This window comes from Harpia harpyja, chromosome 13 (assembly GCF_026419915.1).
Source record: "Harpia harpyja isolate bHarHar1 chromosome 13, bHarHar1 primary haplotype, whole genome shotgun sequence".
Taxonomy (NCBI): Eukaryota; Metazoa; Chordata; class Aves; order Accipitriformes; family Accipitridae; genus Harpia; species Harpia harpyja.
This window is the reverse complement of record NC_068952.1, coordinates 32953434-32978416: the sequence shown is the minus strand read 5'-3', so window position 1 is coordinate 32978416 and position 24983 is coordinate 32953434. Positions and strand designations below refer to the sequence as shown.

General features: G+C 36.3%; 1 protein-coding gene across 9 annotated transcripts in view; it reads left to right on the top strand.

Annotated features, from left to right (window-relative positions):
• RYR2 (ryanodine receptor 2) overlaps positions 1 to 24983 on the top strand; it is a 449694-nt gene that overhangs the window by 185748 nt on the left and 238963 nt on the right. For all 9 annotated transcript variants that reach the window (XM_052805738.1, XM_052805746.1, XM_052805744.1 and 6 more), the window contains 4 exons: positions 1387 to 1486; positions 4909 to 5005; positions 16700 to 16774; positions 20069 to 20225. In XM_052805738.1, coding sequence (XP_052661698.1) covers positions 1387 to 1486; positions 4909 to 5005; positions 16700 to 16774; positions 20069 to 20225 — 429 coding nt within the window. The remainder of the gene's footprint in view (positions 1 to 1386; positions 1487 to 4908; positions 5006 to 16699; positions 16775 to 20068; positions 20226 to 24983) is intronic.

The following is a 24983-nucleotide window of genomic DNA, read 5'->3' as shown; positions in this document are numbered from 1 at the left end:
TGGAGGTGTGCTGGGGATTGTAATCTCTCAGCCTGGTCTGCCATTGACTGAGTTATGTAATTGCAGTAAGGGGAAAGTAAGAGGTGAAGTACTGGTTTGTTCAGTGAACATCCTCCATTACACGTGCTGAAGGACACTGGTGCAGTGGAAACATGTGAAATGTCTTACTTTGTATGTCATCAGCTGTTATGGGAGCCTTCTAAATGAGCTGATGTGCTATTTCTTGTACTGCTGTACAGCTAGAAGATGTGCTGGCAGGAAGACAGAAGAACTCTGCACGTGTCACTGGGAAGCTACCCCCTTCTGACCTCTGTTGCCATTTTTGTCTTTTGCATGGTTAATAATTTAGTAATTTTACCTAGAAGGTGTTAATGTTGGTCACAACGTACAGAAACAGAGACCAATACTACTGTATAAACACAGTTACTGTCCAGTAGTTTAAAATAAAGTTTTGATAAAAATGTCTAAACCTTAGTGCACTTGAAAAAAATATTACCTGGTTGGATAAACAGTATACTTCAAAGCAGCTGCTTTTTTGTAGAACACTTGGTTCCATATTCTTCTATAAGATTATGTTGTTTGGCACTAATGGTGTATCAATGGAACTGACTGACAGTGCGGGACAAAGGATTTTGCATGGATGTGATATTTAATATGCCTTGAGATTAGAATTTCTGAGACAATAATGTCACTGAACTAGTTGGAACACACACACATACACAAAGAATTCGGAGAAGAGAAAGCACCTGTGGCACTCACTGTAAAGACTTGCAACATTGGCAGAAATTAGGGAGTAACACAGTAAAAGAAGAGCATCCATTGAATGCTTAGGTAGGAAGCAAGCCTTTCAGGGAAAGATTGTTTCAGATTCGCTTGGATCATGAAAATTTAGTGCAAGAATATATTTTGGGAACTCCCTTAAGTGCCTTACAAGGTAAATTACTTGATTACTTTGCTCTGATGGCAATTTTAGGAAGCCAGTGGCCCACAAGAAATAAGTGGTGAGTTACATTTGAAATACAGATTAATGTCGCATCCCAATATACAAACTTTTTGGAAAATGCCATTGCGTACAGTAGGAAGAACACCAGTGTAAGAACCCCGCAGCATTTAATAATCAGTTCTTCAGGGTGTTTGCTATGGTCTAAGACCCCAAACAGCTGACCATTCTGTGCCATTTATGGAGGCAAATATGCTGTTATTATTCTAGCTTTATTTCTCATGTCCCTTGAAGAGTACCCAGGTCTGACTTTGTGGTTACTTATACAGTCAACAGGAACAATTTCTGTATGAAAGAAACAAGAGAATGTTTGATACTATTATTGTATACTGTAATGAGTTTTTTAATTAACCCCAAATAAAAGCGTTTCTCTTTCCTGGTTTTAGCATCTCTCTTATGGCAATGGTAGCTTACATGTTGATGCAGCCTTCCAGCAGACACTCTGGAGCGTAGCACCAATCAGTTCAGGAAGTGAAGTTGCCCAAGGTAAGATTGACTCAATTTTAATTATTGAAAGACTGATTGTAAACGAAATATCTGAAAAATCAAATTATTCTGCCAAGTGTGGGAGGGGCTTTCTCTTATGTAAACATTCAATCCAATAAATAAATATACAGATGTTCTGAAAACAGAGGGAAAGTTATATTGAAAGTGACACTGATTGTTTTCTGCAGAATTTTTTCTAAATACTGAACAGCTCATTCATTTTGCTAAAGGTATGATAACATTCGTAACATTTTTATTTTTTTTTAAATGGCTTTTGGTCCTGGTTTAAAATATTATCTCAGATCATTCTGATGTATGCAGTCCTGGTTACATGTTCCTGAGACTGAGTAAAACAATGGGCAAGAGGACTGGAAGCAGGATGTGAAATCCTAGGAGTTAAGACTGGGAATGGTTTTGTGGGGAGCATATGGTTGGGAAGAAAAACAAAAGGAAGGGAAAGGCAGGAAGAGACAGGCTAGAACAACTTCCAAAATTTATTTATTTTATTTAGGAATGAGGAGGGTCTTTTTTTTTATGCAACTTCTGACATGAAAGGACAAGGATCCCTGAATTTACACCATGCTGGTTCCACAGAGAATCAAAAAACAGCCGTCTTCTTCTGAAAAGTCTGTCACAATGTAAAGCCTAATGATTTCTAGTTTCCTACAGGATAACTGTTTTGTAATAGAACCTTAAGAAGGTTAAAGCTGCAGGTCCTTTCTTTCTTACTCCCTGGGATTTTTGGGTACTATTTTTTGAAAAGGCAATACACTGAAATTTCATGTCAGTTCTTTTCATATGGCATATTTTAAAACACAGCTGTGGAATGCTCTTGGCAGCTTTGCTCATTAGATTTCAGGGACAGCATTGCCAACACCTTTCTATATATTCACTGTGGTTTTAGACCATGAGAATCGTTCTGCACATTCAGATTCTCTGACATGGTTCCTAGTGCAGTCCGTTATTAAAAAAATGCTAGCGCATTGCTTAACAGTGTCCTAAACTTTATGGAAAAAACCTTGCTGTTGATGAGAGGAGAAAATCTTCTCCAACCTGTTGCTCCTTCCTATAAACTCCATTCTCCTTGTCCTCCCACGGCTGGCAGCACTGGCGTGGCATTCATGTTAATAATCCCAGTACAGTTTATTAGCCGAGACCCAGATTTGTGCTGTGCCACATCTCTCTGGTTGGTGAACCTCACTAGTGAGACCTGCCTGGCTGTTTGCGAAGCAGAAGTCCACAATGATAGAGTATAGTGTCATGTTATGCGCTTACACCTACAGGAAATCATGTGAAAATGATGTAATATGATTTTAGCAACTGTGCATTTCCCTGTGTATTTGCTTGTTCTTTGCTGCTATGCCTTTCCATTTTCACTTTTCTCAGGTATAGACGTTATCTTTGTTAAGCAGTATCTTTTCTAGAGAAGATCAGCTGGCTGGTGTCAGAAAGAATTAGAGCAAAGGCCTTATTCTAGTAAAACCGGCAAATGTTCCTGTAATCAAAGTTGTCTTGTGAAGGGAGGGTGAATCTGACACTTAGTGTGTAAGACCTTACTCTATATGCCTCAGTAAAACTGTTGCCAAACTGGAGAAAATTGCCTCAAAAAGGGGGAAGAGGAAAATAAAGCTAATTTTGTTAGTGTCTGCAAAATGCTTTGTCATCTTCATAAACAAAACACTAGTGTATAGGAGTAACTACACTACAATACTCTCTCTTAATCAAAACTTCCCATTAAAAATAGATCAATAAGTGAAACACTTCAGTTAAATGAAATTATGTTGAAGCGAAAATAATGGATAAATAGTCCATAAAATGAACTAGGATATTGCAGGTAGTTAAAGAAAAATGATTTCTTTTTACATGAATTTCTGCAAAACTGGCTTATGCAGAGATCAGTTTATTGTTTTAAGTCAAAACAGAGCTTTAGACTCTGATAAGTAATTCTGCTAATTCTGTACTGTGAAGTGGATGGGGTGCACTTTAAAAACAAAACAAAACAAGAAGAAAACCAAAGAAGCTACTCGGGGCAGAACATCTTCAGAATTATATTGACACAGGTCCATGTAAAAATTAAGATGTGTAACTACTGTTACCTGGACATACCCCTATGTGTCAAAATCAAAAATTTAAAAATTCAGTGCTAAAATTGTCCACATAAATACTAATTTGATACCAATTTCAAAGGTTTAAAAAATATATCCTGAAATATTCCCTGATATATATTCAGGAAAAAGATTTCCTGTAGCTTCAAAATAAATCTGTGAAATGTGTGCAGTGTGACTGTTGGGTCTTCAACACCATTTCCCTGTAGAGATCTGTCTTATAGTCTATTATTCCAATAATATTTTTTTAAAAAAATCTTTTTGTTATAACACTAAACCCAAGGAATTTTGTTACCCCATCCTTCTCAAATGCAGAATTTGATATTCACCAGTTCTAGCAAGAAGGGAATCTGAGTTTGGGAAACAAACAAGTGTTTACATTTAGCTTGTCAGACTGAAAAAATACCATTGAATTGCACTTAAAATCTACTAAGTCTTCGTATTCTTCAGTTACTAGATTATAATACAGTATTTGTAGGATAACATAAAATTATATTTCTTTTTAATGTCACACCTCTGATGAAAAAGCATCTATTTTGTTAATATCTTTACTGATTAGAATTATGACCTTATTTTCAGCTTCTGGCTGTGATGTCCTGGCTCTTCAAATGTTGTGATGCTACATGTATGCTCTGTGCCTTAGTTTGTGAACGCACGTATCTGTACCTGTACGCTGCAGAGCCAAATGTTTGGCTTTGAACCTGCATGTGCAGTGGAGGTATAGGCAGTATAGGAGTTTCCCTTTGGCGTCCAAATAAATGGCGATTGTAGGTTAGGAATCTTAAATCAAGCAGAGATTAGAGTGGATCTTCCCAGAAGTTTTTCTCACAGAAAACTTCCAAAGACACCAAAAAGGATTTTAAAGTTAACTAACTAACTAACTAAATCAGTCTTTGTTCTGTTAGTATATAAACTGGAATCCGTAACTTAAGTGAAATCCAAAAGTGAGTAGGTAAAGTGGAAGAGTCTCCCACTTTTTCTGTTGTAATCTGGGAGGGAAGTATTTGCTTTCTTGTTTCCGTTGGGTCAGTCTTTTTCTGAGTTGCACTAACTCTGTTGAATCCACTGTCTGTGGCTCTCTTCTTCCTGATCCAACCTTTCCTACTTGCTGACTTGGAGCTTTTCTCACTTGGCAATGTTCAGCTGGCTCACCAGGGTACGAGATATCTTCCTTTTCTTCTGACTCTTTTTAAAGTAACATAAAATACCAACAGAAAATAATGAAATAAAACTGATAGTATTTATTACAGTTTGAACTATAGTTTTACATGTTGCTATGTTCAGACAAATGCACTTGATTTTCTCCCTTTATTCAAGGATATCTGATCGGAGGGGATGTTCTGAGGTTATTGCATGGTCACATGGATGAATGTTTGACAGTCCCTTCGGGTGAACATGGAGAAGAACAAAGAAGGTAGGTTTCCAGCATATAATGGAATAATAATGAATGTTGCTGAATCAATATTAAGTGTCACTGATAGTACAGATTTTTGAAGGATATTGTGATGAGATGTATTACTCATAAGAAGAAATATTGTTGAGATCAACTTTGGACATGAGCCTCTTGCATTTTCTTTTCAGTATTGTTCAAGTCTGATTTCACTTAGCAGGTGTAAAAGCAATAGTGATTTTTGATAACTTATTGTCATCTTTACTGACTTAAAAACACTGTGAATGGAATGTGTTGGTTTCTTTACTGCTGTCATTTTTCTGTAATCACAAAAAATTCTGCAGGACAGGGTATGTTAAGATTACTGCCCAGTCCTCCAAGACTACTAATCTGGGTATTGATCTCAGGTGTACCTGTCATGGTAGTCTAGAACTTAATTAATGGTTAATTTGTTGACTAAAAGAATCATAGAATGGAAGTAGAGAAGTGATGACGGCTTGGTATGTGTCTCTCTCTGTTAACTAATAAATCCAAATAGTGAGAAGACTGGCACTGAAAGTGGCGTGTCTCAGTGGAGTGATTACATGGGTGAATCAAGGTCTTGTTTATTTGCTCTAATAAATTATACCTTAAGCTTCTTTTCAGTAGGGCAGTGTCATATGGTTTATTCCTACCTTCAGCCGGAAGATTGCTTAATGATAATGTTGATTTTGGAACAGTTTGTTTAATGCAGCTTATTGGGTAGCTTCATTTCCATGACAAAGAAAGTGCTATTCATTCATTTCCAAATGAGTCTTCTTGGTTTGCAAATAGAAATGTATTTTTTTATTCTATTTTATTCTTATTTGTAAAGATAAGAACAAGACATTGTAAGGTCTTATAAAATATAGCAAAAAATCTTCTATGAATTTTTAAATATTAATGATAAAAACTTCAGAGTTTTCTTATACAGCTGCTAACCAACCCTTCCTGGCTATTTCTCATTTTTATACAAGGGAATAGTTTTTGAACACAGAAAATATTTCAAAATGCTGAGACTTAAAATGTGATCAGCACATGTTTTAATTTTAGTTACTATGTGATAGATCCATTACAGCTTGGAGTTTATTGCTGCTGTTATTATCCTCACCCTGAAAGTGATGAAAAGATAAGATGATAAATAAATAGGATCCTGTAGTGTTTGCTCTTACTTCAGTCTAAATCCTGCAAAATTCCTTTTAAAAATTGTAGTTGCAGTGTAATTGCAGATTTATAGGATGATCAAGCATTCAGTAATGAACCTTAATGCTTAAGAACACAGTAACAGTCTGTCTCTTCAACAAGACTAACGTGATATATAAACTACAATAAAGGAGCGCAAAGTTGAAAGTTAAGAAAAAATTCATTTGATCTGCTTGTGCATTCACATGATGCATCTTTGCGTCCTATAACACAGAAAGAATAAAGTTCATTTCTTAAGCTGCAGACCAGTGCCGTAAACAGACCAGACCGTTATGCTTCTTTCTACAGTGTCTACCTTTCCCCCTATCCGTCTAGTATCCCAGAAGAAGCAGAGCTAGTTGACAGCAAATAGTACCTATGTCTTTGTCTTTATATTTCCTGATAGCAGTACTGAGAAACATTGCTTCTCAGTGCTTCATAAAAAACAGATCTGCTCTGAAATTTTCTTGTTGTTCAGGAGCTTTCTTTAATAAACAGAATAAAAATAAATTTAATTTTTTTCATTTTCCCCTTTTCTGAAGTTCATCTATTGCTTTTCTGAAATATTTTTCATGATTTTTACTAATAAACCTAAAATATAATCTGTGATTACTTGTAATTTTATGGAGTTAGGTATAATCATTCTGTGCCCCACACTTTCCCCTCTTAAATTATTAGTAAATTTAGTTATTGCTTACAACCTCTATATTTCTATCTCTAATTAGGACTCTTGCTTATTCAAAATAATATCTAAAAGGATAATTTGTGGCTCCTTTCAGTTTTCAATATGTATGCATACCTTATTTTGATGGGTGGTGTTTAACTGCTGGTAGAATTATATTAAAAAATACAGGTAATTTTGGCAGGTAGGAAATTTTAAGATAAATTACTTATCTTTCATTTTAATTTAAGTTCCATAACTTTTGTATATAAGGCATGGTAAAGTATGATATATTTGGAGTATAATAATTCCATGTTATCCTTTCATTGCCTTTTGCAATGGCCTGGTGATAGATTATTGTGGTTGTGCTTGGTTTGTTTTGTTCCAGCATATGCCTGAAGAGCAGCTCTGCTCTGCAGAATGGCAGTGTAAAGGAACACTGAGAAGTTCCATCTCTGTTGTGACTAACTAATTCTTCTGTCTCATTTTTCATTTTTCTGCAAAGGCCTCCTCTTTATGCGTTTTCAAATAAATAAAAGATCAGACAGTCCTAAAATAAGAGTTTTATTCTGTAATGTCACCTGGTATCTAATCCTGGGAATGAATAAATTGTTTGGATGTGAAGGATCCTCCTAGGCAGTTTCTAAAAATAACCGCTGTTTTTCTCTATTCTTAGAGCATTGATACAGTTATATAAATTTGAGTATAAAAATGTTCCAAAGATTACCAGAAGTCCAAAATAAAACACACGTTCTCAAGCTGTTTCTACTTTTGTGGAACAGCATTTAGCTCAGTGGAGATCTGCGATACAGTGACAGTGCAGATACTGTTTTCATGATTACAGTACCTAACAAAGCTTCCTCCGAGGCAAAGTCATCGCAACCTGCACTGGGAGAAGCCTAGTATAGTGGCAGAAATAGTCATATAAAAAGCTTATAAAATTCTCTTCCATGTCTCACCATTTTTTCTGAATGTATACTGTGTTTCCTTGCTTAATTGTTGAGCTTGTGTGTCCCTCCATGTGGTCCTTAAATTGTGCTACCGTGATCACTAGAAGGTAAGGTGGAATCATTGTATTTTTGGAAGAGGGACTTTGGTATTGAGTGGTGAGATGCAATTGCACAATGAGCAGTGGAAAAAGAGCAATGTTCAGGGCCAACTTTTGACACAGGCAAACGGAGTGTTTGCCCAAGCTGAGACACTGCTCAGGAGGATGATTTTGTTCCCTCCCTCCAAAGAACTGAGATCCAGAAAGCTCCTTTGGCCAGTAATGGATGGCCATAGCATTGGTTCTTGCATGCACAGCCCACTCTGTACCGTCTTCTGGCCATGGCCACCTCAATTCTGGAAGAAGAGGGGAGCTGTCAGGGGGCTGCAGGCTGGTAGGCCAGCGGCTCCTCCCTTGCCTCCTCCCTCCCACAGGCAGCGGTGGTGTGTTGTCTCAGCAGTACGGACCTTCTGCCCTGGCAGCAAGAGGTCATAGAATTATTTAGGTTGGAAAAGACCTTTAAGGTCGTCGAGTCCAACTGTCAACCCAACACCACCACGCCCACTAAACCATGTCCTGAAGTGCCACGTCTATGTGTTTTTTGAACATCTCCAGGGATGGTGACTCCACCACTTCCCTGGGCAGCCTGTTCCAATGCCTGACAACCCTTTCAGTAAAGAAGTTTTTTCTAATATCCAATCTAAACCTCCTCTGGCTCAACTTGAGGCCATTTCCTTTCGTCCTATCCCTAGTTACTTGATAGAAGAGACCAGTACCCGCCTGGCTACAACCTCTTTTCAGGTTGCAGGCATACAACGGTGGTAAGCACAGAGGCAAAGTGGCCAGGCTACTTATTGCCAAGGCTGCTGTGTCTTGGTGCATTTAAATTCCCAGTGAAGAGGGTAGCTGGGAGAAGTGGTCTGCTGCTGCTATCCAGCTGAATTTGGTCAAAATTGCTGAGAAATCTTGCGTTGTCTCTGGTAATGCTGCCTTTTATGTAGTGATACTTGACTCTTGATGTAACACCAGTGAGACATTATTCAAAGATTACATCTCTGAACTATAAGTAGTTTAAGACTACTTTGACTGGTTGTGTAGTGAGAGAGAGACCAGAGAACTGATTTAAACAGATTCTTGAAGTAGTAACTCAAGAAAAATAGTAAAATAGGATTTTATTGCCCGAAATATTTTTTTTTCCCCCCATAAGATCTACTTGGAATCACAAACCTTAAAGCAAGTTTTAAGAAGTGTAGTGGCTTATTCACCGCACAGAAGTCTCTAGGCTGGGGGTCTCCTATCCACTCAGAAATGTACTTTTCCTTGGGAAGCAATTTCAAGTAGATTCTCCCTGAAGTTGCTAGACTTAGGTTGCTTTGTCCTTAAAAAGCATTCCAGTTGGAAGCAGTGCAAATAGAGATGTTTGTGGTAATATGTTGGTTTACTTGATATTACACTAGAAAAAAGTAGTGGTATTCTTTTTAAAACACCAAGGCAGAGTGGGCATGACCCTGGTAGTTTTCACTTACTCTGACCCAGATAAAGAACAAAAAAGGAACAGGCAACTGGTTAAGTATGTGCAATTTCATTGAATTAAGTATAATTTAATGCACATTCCAGTTAGGTATGTTGCTGGTTTAAGGACAGTGTTTAAAGCCTTGTGCGTAGAATCCTTAAACTGTGTTTTTATTATTTAAAATGCCTTAGTTATCTATAGCAAGGTAGACCTAAATTTGCAGTGTTATTTCTGTAGCTGCTCAATTCACATTCCAGAAGCATTTCCAGGTAGATTAAAAAATACAGGTATAGATATACAAGAGAAGGCATAGTATAATCAGCTTGGAGTTCTGGTGGTTACTTTGATTCTATTTATCTTCAAAGCCAGGGGAAACTTCTGCAGCAGCACAGTAGCTGGGAGTCTCTGTTTATCTTGACTCCTTTTCCTCCACTCTCTGCCCGCGTGGTTTGTGGCCTGGCTCCCACCATATGAGCTGATAGAAGCAGTCTGTCAGATGTGTGTATGGGAATGAGACAGACCCAGAAGGGTTTCCTTGATTTATGTATTTTTATCTTGAAATAAAGGATTGCATAGTCTCCTTTCCCAATCTTTTCCTCCTGTTTCATACATAAGAAATTTGTTAATCATTTTTAATACTTCTTTTTTGGGCGGGGATTTGTAGACAATTGTCCAGCAGAAGATTTAAATCACTATTTGTATTACAAGTACCTTGAAATGGTCTTTGCTTTCATTTGGCATCTTTTTCTGTTGAAATTGTGACACTTTTTTTTTTTTTAAATCCTTTTTTGGTAATTATAGTCTTGAGTCTTCACTTGTGAATTTATAATATCAAAGGAATGAATAAATTTATTCTAATTATGGTGGAAGTTGGCATTTAGAGCAGGTATACATTGAAGTGCTTCTGTGAAATTGTTTACCATTGTTTCACTCTTCCAATTAAAAAATTTTGCAAGAAATTTTCATAATGAATTCAGGTTGTGTAGCAAAGACTTTAAAAGTATTGTAATAAACAAGCTGATTTTTTTCCCCCATCGCAACTGAATCTTTACTCTTCATTTAAGAGAAATTATTTTACATTTTTCACGTTGTTGTATTATGCATGTCATTTTAATTTTCCTGTAAAAATGTCAGCTGGTTATTAATACAGGACTTCGTATGACTAGAGTTTTGGTGTTTTTTTTTTTTTTTGTTTGGGTTTAGTTGTTTTTTTTTTTTTTCCTTAGAAGTACCCAAAAACTAGTGGCAGATAGCAGTGGAAGTATGTAATCAAAATTATTTGGGTTTGGTGTTTCTTTTTTTTTTTTTGATTGGGTTGTGATGCTTGCTCTTTATTATACCACCATCGTTCGTATTATTTTAGAACTTAAAGTCCTCACAGGAGTAGGGCTGTGAGTATTCATAGTTCCCAGTGTAGTAGGGGGCCACGAATGTTCCCATTACAACTAATGTGCATTTTGATTTGCAATATGTATTTTAAAGTGATGACTGCAGTGCAATTTGGACCCTTCAGAAGTATATCATTACAGAAAGAAATTACCAGAGCAAAGTGCTCCTGGCTTTTGCAAAGTATCACCTGAGGTGGACCAGGCTCCAATTCCTCAAACCACCCAGTCAGAATAGGCCTTCGTGAGGGAATGTATATGTGTAGCCCCATTCCAGAAGCAGTTTTGTCATTCCTGCCTTTGAGAGTTTCTTTGGGTTAAACATATTACATTAAGGCTTTTGTGAATTATTTTGAACATTTTCTGTTAGTCTCAGAAATGGATAGACAGGGTTTGAAAGCAGTGAAAGTCAAAATCAATGTGACTTAGCCAATCGCAGCTCCTTTTCACTTTCCTTTCCATGCCATTCTCTTCAGACAGGTAAAATACACTCCTTGATGTGGTATTATGAACTAGTGAGGACTGCTGTAGCCCAGAAAGCCTGGGATCTGGCGCGTGTGAAGAATTGTTTATGACTGAAATGTGAACTCAGAAAGTTTTCACCCAGCATAAATCAATAACTTTTCTCCCATGCCCAAAACAACCCACAAGCCTTGAATAGTAACGGTTGTACTTTATCAATTAATTTGAAAAAATCCATGGAGCTCTTTAGTGACTGATTTTTCAAATTAAAACCAGATCAGCCTTGCCTGTCATTGAAGGAAGTGGAACAATTTTTTTAACTTGAACTTTGACATCTTATTGGGATTTATTAATTTGTGTATAATCCAGGTACAGTATTGTTATGTTATTTATGCCAGATTTATGGCGCACTGATTCATTCCAAGTTACTGAGTTTTACTCCATTATTTCCTTGCTATAGAACTTAGGGGTTCTTGAACCAAGACTACTTCAGCAGTATTGAAACACTGTCATTTAACATAATTTATTTTAACCTCATTTAATGCCCTTTGTAGTCAGTGAATTTCACTGCAATGATTGCCCTCTCTCTGCTCAACAATACCTTAATAAGAATATGAATTCAGTAATGATTCCACCGGGGGTTTGATATGTGGTAGTCTATTTTAAACCTGTGTGGTTATTCTATTAGCGTAATTGGAGACGAGAGATTCAGACATCAAGCTTTTTTTTTTTTTTTGGTTTTCCCTCGCTTTGCCTCTGCATCCCACCTGGGAAGACTGGAGGAGGGCGCTGGGAAGGAATGAGGCGGGAAGGGAGGGATGGGGGGTGCGGGGCCGGCGCAGCGCTGTCCGTGGTGCTGGAACCACCGCCCCGGCGCTGGGAGAGACACCCGGCGGCAAGTTCCAGCTCTCGTCAACTCCTTGTGTGAAGGGGAATTCGAGAGATTAAGGACAGAGTCAGGGAAAGGATGATGTTGTAAAATAACTTACGGGCATAGGTCGGACGAAAAATGACTTCATGCACCAAGTAATTAAGTAGATTAAGGTTTATAGTAAAGATGAACTGGAAATTCTCAAAGGTTCTGAATTCCTTATAGGTATTTTCATCTGAAATAGAAGTGGTTAATAGCCTTATTCCATAAGTGTAAAATATGCAGATAAAGTGCTTTGGAAAGAATAGGAGAAAAACCATCAAGAAGTAGTGTTATGGGCATGGCTCAGAAGGTATAATGTATCCCAAGCTTTCTAGGCGAAGACTAACACTCATCATAGCTCTTGTTGTCCTCTCTTTTTTCTGCTGCTTTTTGTACTTTCCTCATGCATTTACATTACTTATAATTTCATAATAAGGTTTTTTAATGCGCAGCTTTTCTCTACTGTTTGGGAAGTAATGTGCATCTTCTGTGCACCTCGCAACTCAAAATTTTATTTTTTCCATCCTATCAATGTAAATCTGTAGTAACTCTTTGATAGTCAGAGAATTTTTGTGGGTTATTCATACATCATTAAAAGCAATGTTTCATTGACCTAGTAATACCGGTATCTGATATGGTTTACCAGTGTGAGTTTCAGGAAGGATTAAAATGTTATGAGTCATACTTCTTTTTCAGCACTGAACTGTTGTCAAGAATATATAAAAAGAAATGAGGTGCATCCTATCAAATAACTTTTTTGTATAGAGTAAGTATTAAGGAAGCTGGTGTGAGCAATCTCAGAGCAGTTTACTACATTTATTTTCACAAAAGGAGTTAAAAATGAACTTTAGATTTCTTAGAATAAAAACATATGAGATGGTTTGAGTTATGAATTTATTCAGTTGCTCTGGGACAATGGTTATTATGCATACTCTTATGGTAAAGGCAAAGAGACTTGTCTTTCAATGAAGATGAGATATCTTTTATTCAAAGCCACCTTTTCTTTGCCATCTTTTCTGTAGAGAAGACAATATCTAACTAAAGACACAAGAGCTTACACCCTATTCCAGTGCTTTGTGCAACCTTGGTTTCTTGTAGCACATACCTTTTTTCCTGCCCATGCAAAAGTCTTGCTGCTCCATCCATGACCCCAGTCTCTGGGCTTCTTCTTTTGCTTCCCTGTTGGGATCCTTGATCCCTAGCCCTCCATTCCCCAGCTCTTTCTCAGTCCCCCTCCAGACTGCTGTCTCTTACTCTTTTCCTGAGGGTTTGCTGCTGCCTTTTTGACTTTTGTCCCTAAAGTGCTATCACTGTCTTTATGCCTTCAGTCCCTCTGTTGCTACTGTATCCATTCATTCATATGGAAATAAGAGACAATCCCAGGATCTTTTTATATCCTTTGGTAAACAAATTGCACATTTTTATTTAGGATTTCTTTCTTTCTATAATTTTCTCATCTTACGTGACCATTCCAAGACTGATAGCTCCCCTTTGAAAGAACAGAAAAACGAAATAATGGATGGACAGTCACATAAAACTACTTCACCCATTAGAAGCCATTCTTTTAAGTTCACAATGGGAGGTTTTTTTACGTGTTTAAAATTACACTGACCCAACTGCTACGTGTAATCCAAAGCTACCTTCAAAAGTGTACTCAGACTGAGAAACTGGTGACAGCTTCCAGGTTTCCACTGTGAGAAAGAACTGCATCCCTGAAAAGTAACAAGGTACCAACTTAAAAATGAAATACTCTGATTAATTTAAGCTTTTGCTTTGACCTGATTTCTCATATATTTATTGACTTGAAAACTGCTGAATAAAATTGTTAAATTTTGTATTATGTAAGTGCAAGAGCTCCAAATGCATTTTTGTCAGTGAGGTTCATACTGAAATAAGCCAGGATGTAATCAGAATGTTTTGACTTTAAGAAAAGCCCCCAAACATTCCCCCCACCCTCCACCCCCCTAAACAAACAACCCACCCCCAACCCAACCCAACCAATCAGGGGGACATTTGATCTGTTATTGTTTAGATGTTACAACATAAACCCAGTCTATTAGTTGCAGAACAAAAATTTGAACAAATGCCTGAAGAGAAGAGACAGTGTCTGAACAGAGAAGCAGCTGAATGCAAGATTGGTTAGCATTTGCATTTTACTGTACTAATGAAGGTCAATTTCAATAAAAAAATAAGATTGAATTTCATTCCCTTCTGTGAGAGAGATAGGAAAGACTTACTAATACCTCTCGGCTGCTCCTAGCACCACAACCATTGCAACAAATGACTAACATAATACGTGGAGACAATACAGGATATAAGGACAAGGGGAGGATTTTGCACATGTCTATATATGTACCTATAACTTCTTTTTGGTACATGGAGCATGTGCCAGAGTTTCTATTTATACATGGGTCATGAATATTCGGTGTGAGTCGTTCTGTAATTGTAGTGCGGAATATTTATTTTATAGAGAGATATATATCTAAATATATATTAATATATATATTTAGACACATATAATATCTATTATATAAAAAACCATACTTTTACCCTTTTTTTCTCCTGTATAATTTGTCTTCATTCTTTTGCAATGTCTGGGAGTATTTATTTCCTTAATACTTGTCCTGGTTTCAGCTGGGATAGAGTTAATTTTCTTCTTAGTAGCTGGTACAGTATGTTTTGGATTTAGTGTGAGAATAATGTTGACAACATGCTGATGTTTTAGTTGTTGCTAAGCAGCGCTTATCTGAAGTTAAGGATTTTTCAGTTCCCCATGCTCTGCCAGCAAGGAGGTGCACAAGAAGCTGGGAGGGAGCATGGCCAGGACAGCTGACCCGAACTAGCCACAGGGATATCCCATACCATAGAACATCATGCTCAGTATATAAACTGAGGGGAGTTGGCCAGGAGGAGCGGATCGCTGCTTGGGCATTGGTCAGGGAGTGGTGAGCAAGTGCATTGTGCATCGCTTGTCTTCTCTTGTTTGTTTTTTTTTCTCTCTCTCTTTTTTTTTTTGTTCTCTTCCTTTTCATTACTACTACTATTATTATTATTATAGTATTTGATTTTACTTTAGTTATTAATCCGTTCTTATCTCAAACCCCGAGTTTTACTACTTCTTTTCAATTCTCCTCCCCATTCCACTGGGTGGGGGGGAGTGAGAGAGCAGCTGAGTGGTGCTTAGTTGCTGGCTGGGATTAAACCATGGCAATACTTTTTAGCATATTCCAAGATGAATTTTAGCACATCTGTAGTTTAATCTATTGTTAACAGTACTGAGAATTATATTCTGACTCACTCTTTCTTTTGGTTTTGAACCATCTCTTTCAATGCTGGGTTTTCCTCTGTGCTAAGCATGCAGTTCCTCTGTATTATATCCACAGGAGGACTTTGGAAGCTAAAGCCTAGTAGGTACTAGGTACCCGATTCCAAACTTGTGGTCCTCAAAAAATTGCTTCTAACAAACAATGGGAAATGCCTACAGTTTCAATATTAATATCCCCTAAAGTTATGCCTCTGGCTATTTTTGGCAGTGCCTGATCTTGGCTGAAGATCACAACATTTACTCAATTCATAAGCTCTTCCAGGATCCGTGCAACTAGGTCATTCTTTGGCAGTGTTCCCTGACATATGTGATCTGATAAGCGTAGTGACAGCACCCCTTTGCATAAATGACTCCTTTATTCATTTTCCCAAAGGAAAGGCCTAGGTTTTTAATTTCTGGCAGTGTCTTAGGGCAGAAAGGTGCAGGCAGTCCAAAGAACGGCTGCCTAAATCTAGAGTGGCAGTGCTTAATACTCACCACATTCTCAGTGTTTACTTTGAAAAGAAGCCAGCTTATCTACTCGGGGCTTTTGGTGACCATAAATCTAAATAATTTCTTGGATCCAATATAGGTTACTTATCTGTGTGTAGAATAATGGAGAAAAAAAAAACCAACCTTTTTTTAGGCTTAATTGACTGTTTTTTAGAAGCACTTAGATTTCTGGATATATGCAGGAACTAGAGGAGTCTTTACATATTAAAATTTGGAAATAGAAAGCTGTTAACATCTGAGATGTGTTAAGAGTGTATCAGTGTGGTTGTGAAACTTCAGGTGCTATGATAATAAAATACAGTGCCAAATAAGTGAATTTTCATAATTCAATGTAATAAGTTGCATGGTTATTTTAATAGTATAAGCTCTGAGAAAAAATTACCTGTCTTGTGAGATGTATGCAGTGACCACAAATCTTTATCATAATTTGATATTTGTTTTTTGTTAGAATCTAGAAATACTGTAATTCAGGCTATTGATTTTTTTGAATTTTTTTTTCCTGGATTCTCTATCCTTAAAACACTAAGAAAGAGGTCTGAGCAAACACTGTATAAATCTTGTTGTTGTGAATATCACAATAATGGATGCTAAAGACAATTAAAACAAAATTTGAGTAACTAAGTCTGAAGCTCTTAATTGATAAGAGCTGGTTTTGAATCTGATAACCTTTGAATCTGACAGTTGCAATAATTAAGAGATGCAGTTAAATGAACAAACGAATATGATGAATTCTTCCAAGAGAGCTGAGAATTTAGTCTGTGCCTTTGCTTGGTTTTCAGAACTGTCCATTATGAAGGCGGTGCTGTGTCAATTCATGCTCGTTCCCTTTGGCGACTAGAGACTCTAAGAGTTGCGTAAGTAAAATCTCTCAGAAAAAAAAGGCCATTTGGCAGGGCGCTTTTTGTATAGTAAGAGTGTTCCTGTAAAATCAGATTGACAACTATAAAACCAGACTGATAATGCTAAAATAATCTTTGAAAAGTGCTCTATGTCACTTTCATGAAAAACTCTTTGCCTTAAAAATAATGATTTGTGTGCCACCCCCTAACTTGTTTAAGCCATTTGGAAGTCTTTAAAGGCAAAAATTTACAGGAAAAAATGCTACCTTGCATTATTGGAAGTGTTGGAATGATAGTGAGGAATTGTGCCTTGTTTGTTAAGGCAATTGCACTGTAAAATTGCACTTAAATTGTATTATAATATGTACTTGTGATAAAATTTCTAGTGACTAATGAATTATTGCTTTTTAGAGATTAAATCAGGGCAGCTTAGCGAAAGGTTACACTCTAATGATGCTGTTTTCTCTGTGTGCATTTTATTTAATAGGATGATGTTAAATGTCATTGGTAGGGCAGTAAGATTTTTGCTTTGGACTAAAGTTGACCTTGAGAGTGCTTAAGTGACAACGATGAAACTGTGGAAGGATCTCTGGCTTTTTATTTTCCTCATTGCGTGTACTTCCCTAATAAGCAGTGGTACTGGAGCAACGTGGGGATTTGAGAAATTACAGGTTTCCGTTACAACTGTCATATATGTCACTTTGACAGGCATTGTGTACAAACTTTTGAAGTGTAAACATTTGAACATATATGACTGAGAGAAATTGTAAGAACTGTCAAAACAACTAAGCAAAGGCAACAGTAATCTTTCTTCTTAAGGAACATGACTTTCTTACCAAGAAAAAAAACCCAAATAAAATCCCAAGAACAACACTCTCTCCTACAAGTCCCTCACCCTCCCTGTTTTCCTGTATGATACTGTAATTGTTATGTACATTAATTGCTGAATTGCACGCATATTACTATTCATGCAAATGCTTCAATTTGTAATTTAGTATTTGCATGCCTGAAGTCCTCCATCAGTTCTAGTCCTTCCCAGAATGACTGCAGATAATATTAATTCTGTTAATTTTATATGATTTTGAAGGAATCATTATTTCTGAACGCTCCTCATTAGTGGAGAACTCTCACAAAAATTGCCTGCACATGCAGACTGCCTGTTGGTAAGCCCTGCTGTGGGACACCACATAATATTGCTCAGCGTTGCTTCCTTTCCCAAAAGGTGACAGGGATCATATTCTCACATTGCAGAAAAGAATTTTTAGTAGTCAGAAATGGCTTCCCAAGATACTTTCTGCTCAAAAGGCCTTTCTTGTAAGTGCACATGAATTGTCCTTTTTCCTATCCTGCAGGCATGAACTAGGGGCATGGCTCAATTGCACTACATTTATTATTTTCTTTTTCTTACGGTCCATAGCTACTGGGTCCAAGAGAAAATTGAATCAAACTAGGGAAAAGGCAGCTCCCCAGCATGGCCCATAATATGAAAGGTGCAGAGCTGATGTGTTTTACCAGACCCAGCAATACAATAGCTGAGATTCATGACCTGACATTTTACTTAACTGAGAAGCAGAAGTTGTGCTAGAACACTGATACTTAGATGTGCTTTTGTGGAGTATACTGACTTTGCTGAACAGAAAAAAAGAAATGCATGTCTGAGATACAAAGCTTCCATATTTCCTTCCTCCCCAAGGTCCTCTCCCCTCGAATTAAACAGAAGAGACTATTTAGTTTACAAAAGAAAACAGTTGAGGGGAAAACCTTTTCATTCTTTTGGCCTCTTTAAAACCAATAACTAAAACGGTTTAGAAGTTTAATTAGTGAAGTGTAATAAATTCTGTTACAAAACAGAAGCCAGGTATTGCTCTTGCATTTTAAAAACTCCTGCACTTTAAAAATGTCTGCCAAATTGGTGTGGCATACTCTGTGTACAGTATGGCCAACTCTTAAGAAGACAAGCTTAAACAAATGGATATTTATATTGATTAGGTAGAAGTGCTTTAATCTGCTACATGTATGTGTCAAGGAAAACGAAAATGACTTAAACCTGCGTAAGTGCTAACTTAAGGGATTTTCAGACTGGTACATGAATATATACAAAACATATGCTTAAAAACTTTTTATGTTTTTAAATGCTGTACCTGGAATTACTTTAAATGCAAGTGAGAAGATGCAGTAATACTGTATTGGGTTTGTGTGGCTACCAAAACCTTGCCACACAAACCCAATACAAATACAAAATTCTGATGTGGGAGTAAGTTTATGATCAGGTTAAGTTCATAAGGATGTGTTTGTATATTTCATTGATATTATGTGAACATCTGTTGATAATTTTAAGCTACTTGAAGCCAGGGTAAGCATAGGGAATTACTAGTATTTGTGGAAGCACATCAGAACCTTGGCAGTGTGTCATAACTCTATTATGATGGGCATTTTGCAAACACAAAATAAATACATGATTTCCTCTCCAAAAAGCAGTGTGCACATACATCTAAAGTGTAAACTTTTGAAGATGTAAGACTGAAGAAAGTTTTGTGAAGATCCAGGAAAACATCCTGGCTGTGGCAATTTTCCAGTCTAAGGAATATTCAAGAAGCCTTCTGAAAAGGCTTTGAAAACATCCTCCTTAGTAACCCCTACAGAAGCTTATCTTCAGGAGTTTAATCAGGAAGAACAGAAGAGCTGACTTAAGGCAAGAATTTAGAAACCTGCAACCTGTATTTCAACTTGAGGAGTTCTTAGGGAGCTTAGACAGAAAATCTTTGCCTTTCTTCCTTCATTTCCTCCTATAGAATATGAAGAATCTGGGCCAGTCTTTGCTGAATAATTTTTAAAACTTATTTTAGGAGGGGTTTTATTTTTATTTATTTATTTATTTGGCTATTTTATTTTTTGCACACTATTTAAAGTGTACCTAAAGTGTGCTGACGGCTGAAAGTAGAGTGCTCTGGGAGAGCGAACAAACCCGGCTGCTGGTAGATGAAATGTTGGAGAAGGAACTGGCAGATCTAAGCATTTTGTGTACGGCATAAGCCTCCTTTTCCGTGGGCGGTCTGTAGCTTCTCTTAAGAAGAATTCAGTCTGAACCAAGGCAGCATGTGCAAAGGAAGAGGTTAAGATTATTTATTAGAATGGTTTTATAGGAGATAACCACAAAGTTGCCATTTTCTTACTGGTAATCCAACATTTAGCATTTTACCCTTTTACCAACTAGTTGGTAATATAATGTACTTTTTAAAATATTTTTGCCAGTAGTAAAAATCTATGTTTTATTTTAAAAAACCAAACGTTTCCTTTGAACTTTCCTAGGTGGAGTGGCAGCCACATCAGATGGGGACAGCCATTCAGACTAAGACATATAACAACAGGAAAATATTTAAGTCTCCTGGATGACAAGAGTCTTCTTCTTACAGACAAAGAGAAAGCAGATGTAAAATCTACAGCATTCTGTTTTCGGTCCTCCAAGGTATGGAATCAGTGCAGCATTAATATAACTAGTAGTAATTCCAATCTCTTTAGTAAGCAAGATTTAGATATTTCCTACTGCATGAATTATTGGAGCCTTCTACCTTTTCACTGATTAAAAAAACCCCCCAAACTCAGTATAAATAATATCTAGAAAGCTTCTTTTATCATACTTCCTTTGGGTAATGCTACCTGGCTGTTTGTTTGTGGGATTTATTTATTTATTTATTTATTTATTTATTTATTTACTGCTTGCCCACTTTTGAACAGTTTCCTGATTTCGTATTTGAATTTTCTGATGAACTTCCCCGGTACTTTGCTTCTTATCTCTGTTGGCTGACATAGGGAAAAATTATAGTATTATGGGTTATTTAAATTAAATTGGAAAATTAGGATTTCTTTCATCAGATACTTTATTGTAGTCTAATTTAAAGTTACCATGTTTGAATTTTCATTTGACACCTTCAATAAGCATTTCAAAATCAGAACCATACTTTGTGTAGTGGGTAAACAGTTTAAAATAATACTATGATTAAATTTTTTAATGTCCTTTGATTTCTCATACTTTTCACCTGCAGCATGATGTTGCTGAAAATTTTCCAACAATAATGTTGTTTTTTTAAAAATTTATCTTCCAAAATCTATAGTAATAATAAACGGAATTATTCAGTAACTTATTTGTAGCATTTACTTTATGTATTTTTAATTATTTGTCTGCTTGGGAAGATGATAAATGAATATATACCTGAAAGCAGGTATATATTTGACTTTTGCACTCTGATAACAAAGACTTAGTTCAGGTGATTGTTTTGAGGCCCAGACAATGTATTTTTTTTTTTTTAAACCAGTTAGAAAAGCCATAGAAATACTTAAGTATTTTAGGACAATGCAGTGCAACTATATTGGGGAATTCCTGTTGCAGTTACTATAGATCTCAACAGTTATTCTCCTTGGAAGCAACAGGGATAAAATAATTCATTCACTGATTCTCAAGATTGAGTCTTCAGCAGGGGTTACTCCAAAATGAGTGGAACAATATACTGTGCTCTACATGTTACATGAAGGCAAGAATAGTTAGCAATACAGAGAGTATCATTTGTTGATATGGAGAAGGTGGTTCAACTCTAAGTAGCATATGCACATGTGTTTTGGAGATTAGACAATGTTGTATTTGAAGTTTCTTCATTTGTCTTTTTTTCTACCTGAATTTGGAAGTGTTATTTGGAAGTATTCTGAGGATGTATATTTTTAAGTGGTTTTGTTCTACCGTGTTCAAAATAAAAAGTTAACATTTTTTGATTTAGTTGTTGTTAAGTGACCAAACCTATTCTATGCTGACCAGAGCAGAGATAAAAGGCTTTGGGGCATGTAGAAACATGTTATGGTAATCAATTCTTTAAGTAACATGAGAGTATTTTAAGAGGGGTCTATAAGCTAATTGACATGTGATAGCTATAACCTTACTGATATTTAAATATGGATTTTCAAAGAAATTGGAAGTTTGGAAGATCATATTTGATGTTAATTTTGTGTATATCGACATTCATTTTAACTAAAGACTTACTTGGAAAGAATTATGGAGATGCCACAGGGGAGGAGTATATGGTTTGCTCTTCATTGCTGAGAATGAATCCAGTCTCCTGCTTAGGACTTCTTAAAGGAGTGTCATGTTTCGCTTTATTAGGACACAGGCACTAAAAATTTTAGGTGCCTTCCCTCTCTGGAAAAGAGTGTTAAATAAATATTTCAAAATTATAGCAGTCGCAGAAAGGCTTCTGTAGAGAAAGTAGGCAGCTTTAGAGGTCTCTTTTCCTCTGAGCATGTATGGACAAACCATCCAACCTTTCACTTGTGTTGTTGCATGTAGTTAGCCCAAAATAATTATTCCTGGATAAGAGGCAGCCCCTAATCTTCTGTGAATACAGAGCATTAATAGTTGGGAGTGTATCAAGTGGCTAGATCTTTCTTACAGCAATTTCAGTCCTTTTTTTGCCACAGTCATAATTCTTCCTTCCACTACTTTTCAGGTAGTGGAAGGAAGAATTATGAAGATCCCATTTGTTGTGCTATGGATAAGTTAGCTCTAAATAGGCAAAACCAGATATAGGGGAAGAACACCCTTATTTGCAGTGTTAAAGACTCAGTTCCTTCAGGCATGTGGGTAGATGATAATTTCAATTTCCAAATGAAAAGCAGTTTTCATGTTTGCAGAGAAAATACTGAAAATGTATACCCTGTAAATCCGAAGATTCAGCTGCAAATGTAAATGCTCAATGTTTATTTTTGTTTTTAACCTTATTATTTGCAAGGGCCTCACTCATCGTTGTAAACACATTAGCTTGCCAGTACTGCATTTAAAAAATAAGCGGAAGAGAACCAAAAAGCTGAAGGTTTTTTGTAAGATGTCTTATATGAACCAGAATACTCTTCTCAGATGCTCAAAGTAACACACACACATATGTACTTTTTTTTTTCCCCCTCCAAAACACAATATTCTGGTACAGAAGTTGAAAAATTAGATCAGAATCTTCTTATGTGTTAAAATTTTTTAAATATCTCAGCAAAATAAAGAAATCTGAAAGCTTAAAAACATCACAAGCCTAACGGCACTCAGAAGATATGGATATTCTAAAGAGCTAACAGTCTCTTCATTTTTTTCTGGGAATTGAGCTTTATGCTCTGGTTATTTTATATTACCCTAATAATTATCATTAAATGAGAATTATATTAGGCTTTCAAGTATCTGAAATTCAGAAAATTCCTTTTTTCTCTCTTTCAGTCTTGCTTCACTCAGCACAGGATGTCCACAGATATCTACAATTTATTCCCCAAACATATGGCTCTTTAATAGAATTGAGTTTGTAGTGATTAAGTTCTGTGGTTTTTTTTTTTCTCTCTCGTATTTGCTAAATATTGATTCTTTTCGATAAAAAGCATTAGGTTAATATAACTTTTCCACTGAAATAAGGTAGTTTTACTAATTTAGAAATGTTTGTACATTCTGTACAGTCTGTTTTTCCTGTCCACAGTCTTTTCCAGTGGATGGAAATACATCAATTTTAATAAAATTTTATGACCTGTATTTTTATATCTGCACCTCTTTCTTAATAAAATTTCATAGGAAATATAGTAATGTCAGCTTAAAGAGCAGTCATGAATTAGCTTCTTCCAGTCAGTGAGATCTGCTAGAATGTCAGTCCTGAAAGTGTGCCACAGAAGGCATAGGTTGGGTCAGATGGCAAGAGATAAAATTGAAAGGACAAACCTTAATCATGGGAATCCATTTTGGAATGCTATGAGGAATTAAACAGAAACATTAGAGTGAAATAACACATTTAAGGCAAGGCTTCATAGAATAATTTTTTTCAATATTAAGATAAAACCATTTAAAATTATTTTGTCCATTTAGCCCACAACAAATGTGGGAAGATTGGCTTGAATTTTTGTATGCATGGAATAAAAACGGTTTATAAAGAGCACATCCTTCTGGAGATGTTGTTCAATAAACCTGTTTGTTTCCAGTGCATTCTTGTTGCTTTCCATTACTGAGGTGGTTTACAGACTGTTGCAAAAACCAGTTGTTTCTTTTTGTTCCAGTGTAATGAATGAAGATTTTTGATCTTTGTTTAGAAAAAGTTGATGGTCTGAGAATGGCCCTAGACTGCAAATAAAACTGAAGGTTTTCTTTGTAAATATGCTGTAGGAAGAATTAGCAGATGGTTATGTAATGACAGGTTATGGTAAGAGGGTAGTGGGCTGGAAACTTGCATCACATAATGTCTGGACTAAAATGCAATTACTAAACGGTGACATGGTGATTTCTGATGGTTTTCAGATCCTGATTTTCACTGATGAACTATTTTACAGTTGATAATGAGATTGATTCATTGTATGTACTTTCTCAACTACCTGCTGTTTATTGGCATGAAACCAGCACTCCATTCAAATCTTCCCCTTTATAAACAATTTGTGGTTCCTGTTCACTCCCCTAAAAAGCTCAATGTCTTGAAGCTCCCAAATGAATGCTATAATACCGGCTGCCCCCACACCATCCCCTAGCTTTCCATTTCTCTCCTATATTTAATCCAACTTGTACTGTTTTCTTTTCCTGGCTGCTATGTTTATTTTGCAGGAAAGAGCTCAACTAAATGTGATTGAATTCAGTCTGGGCTCTAAACCTACACACAGAGTTGTCAGTGTACTTACATAGGTGAGGTCGGTGATCTTGTTTGGCAAATTGTTGGCACTGCAATTTTAATGCTAAGTAAATTTAACGTTAATTCTAATTGGTATGAAGATTTCAATATCAAACCCCTTCAATTTCTGTTACAGTCAGTAGATTTTAAAAAAAGTACAGAATAATATTTTAAATTAATAATCCCTCATGTTATTGACAGTGCTTTATGAGAAAATTTGTGAATTCATATTTTCATATCTTAAGAAATTAGTTGCGAGGAGGAAGACTTGGGAAAAAAAGAAAATCTTACAATGTGGAAGTACAGCATGTTCACACAGGTTCACACTATCTTCTAGTTATGAAGATAACTCAAAAGACTGGAGCTTGAAATCAGGCTGTCATTTCTTCATATGATAGCAGGACCTAATTTATTTTTTCCTGTATCATCATTTGTGTGCAATGTCCTATTATAAGTAGCTTTTCAATTTCCAACTGTTATTACATTCAGGTTATTTGTGCTAGGTTTTGAAGGAATTGAATACAACATTTAGAGAAACGATATGAACAAAATAGTGAATCAAT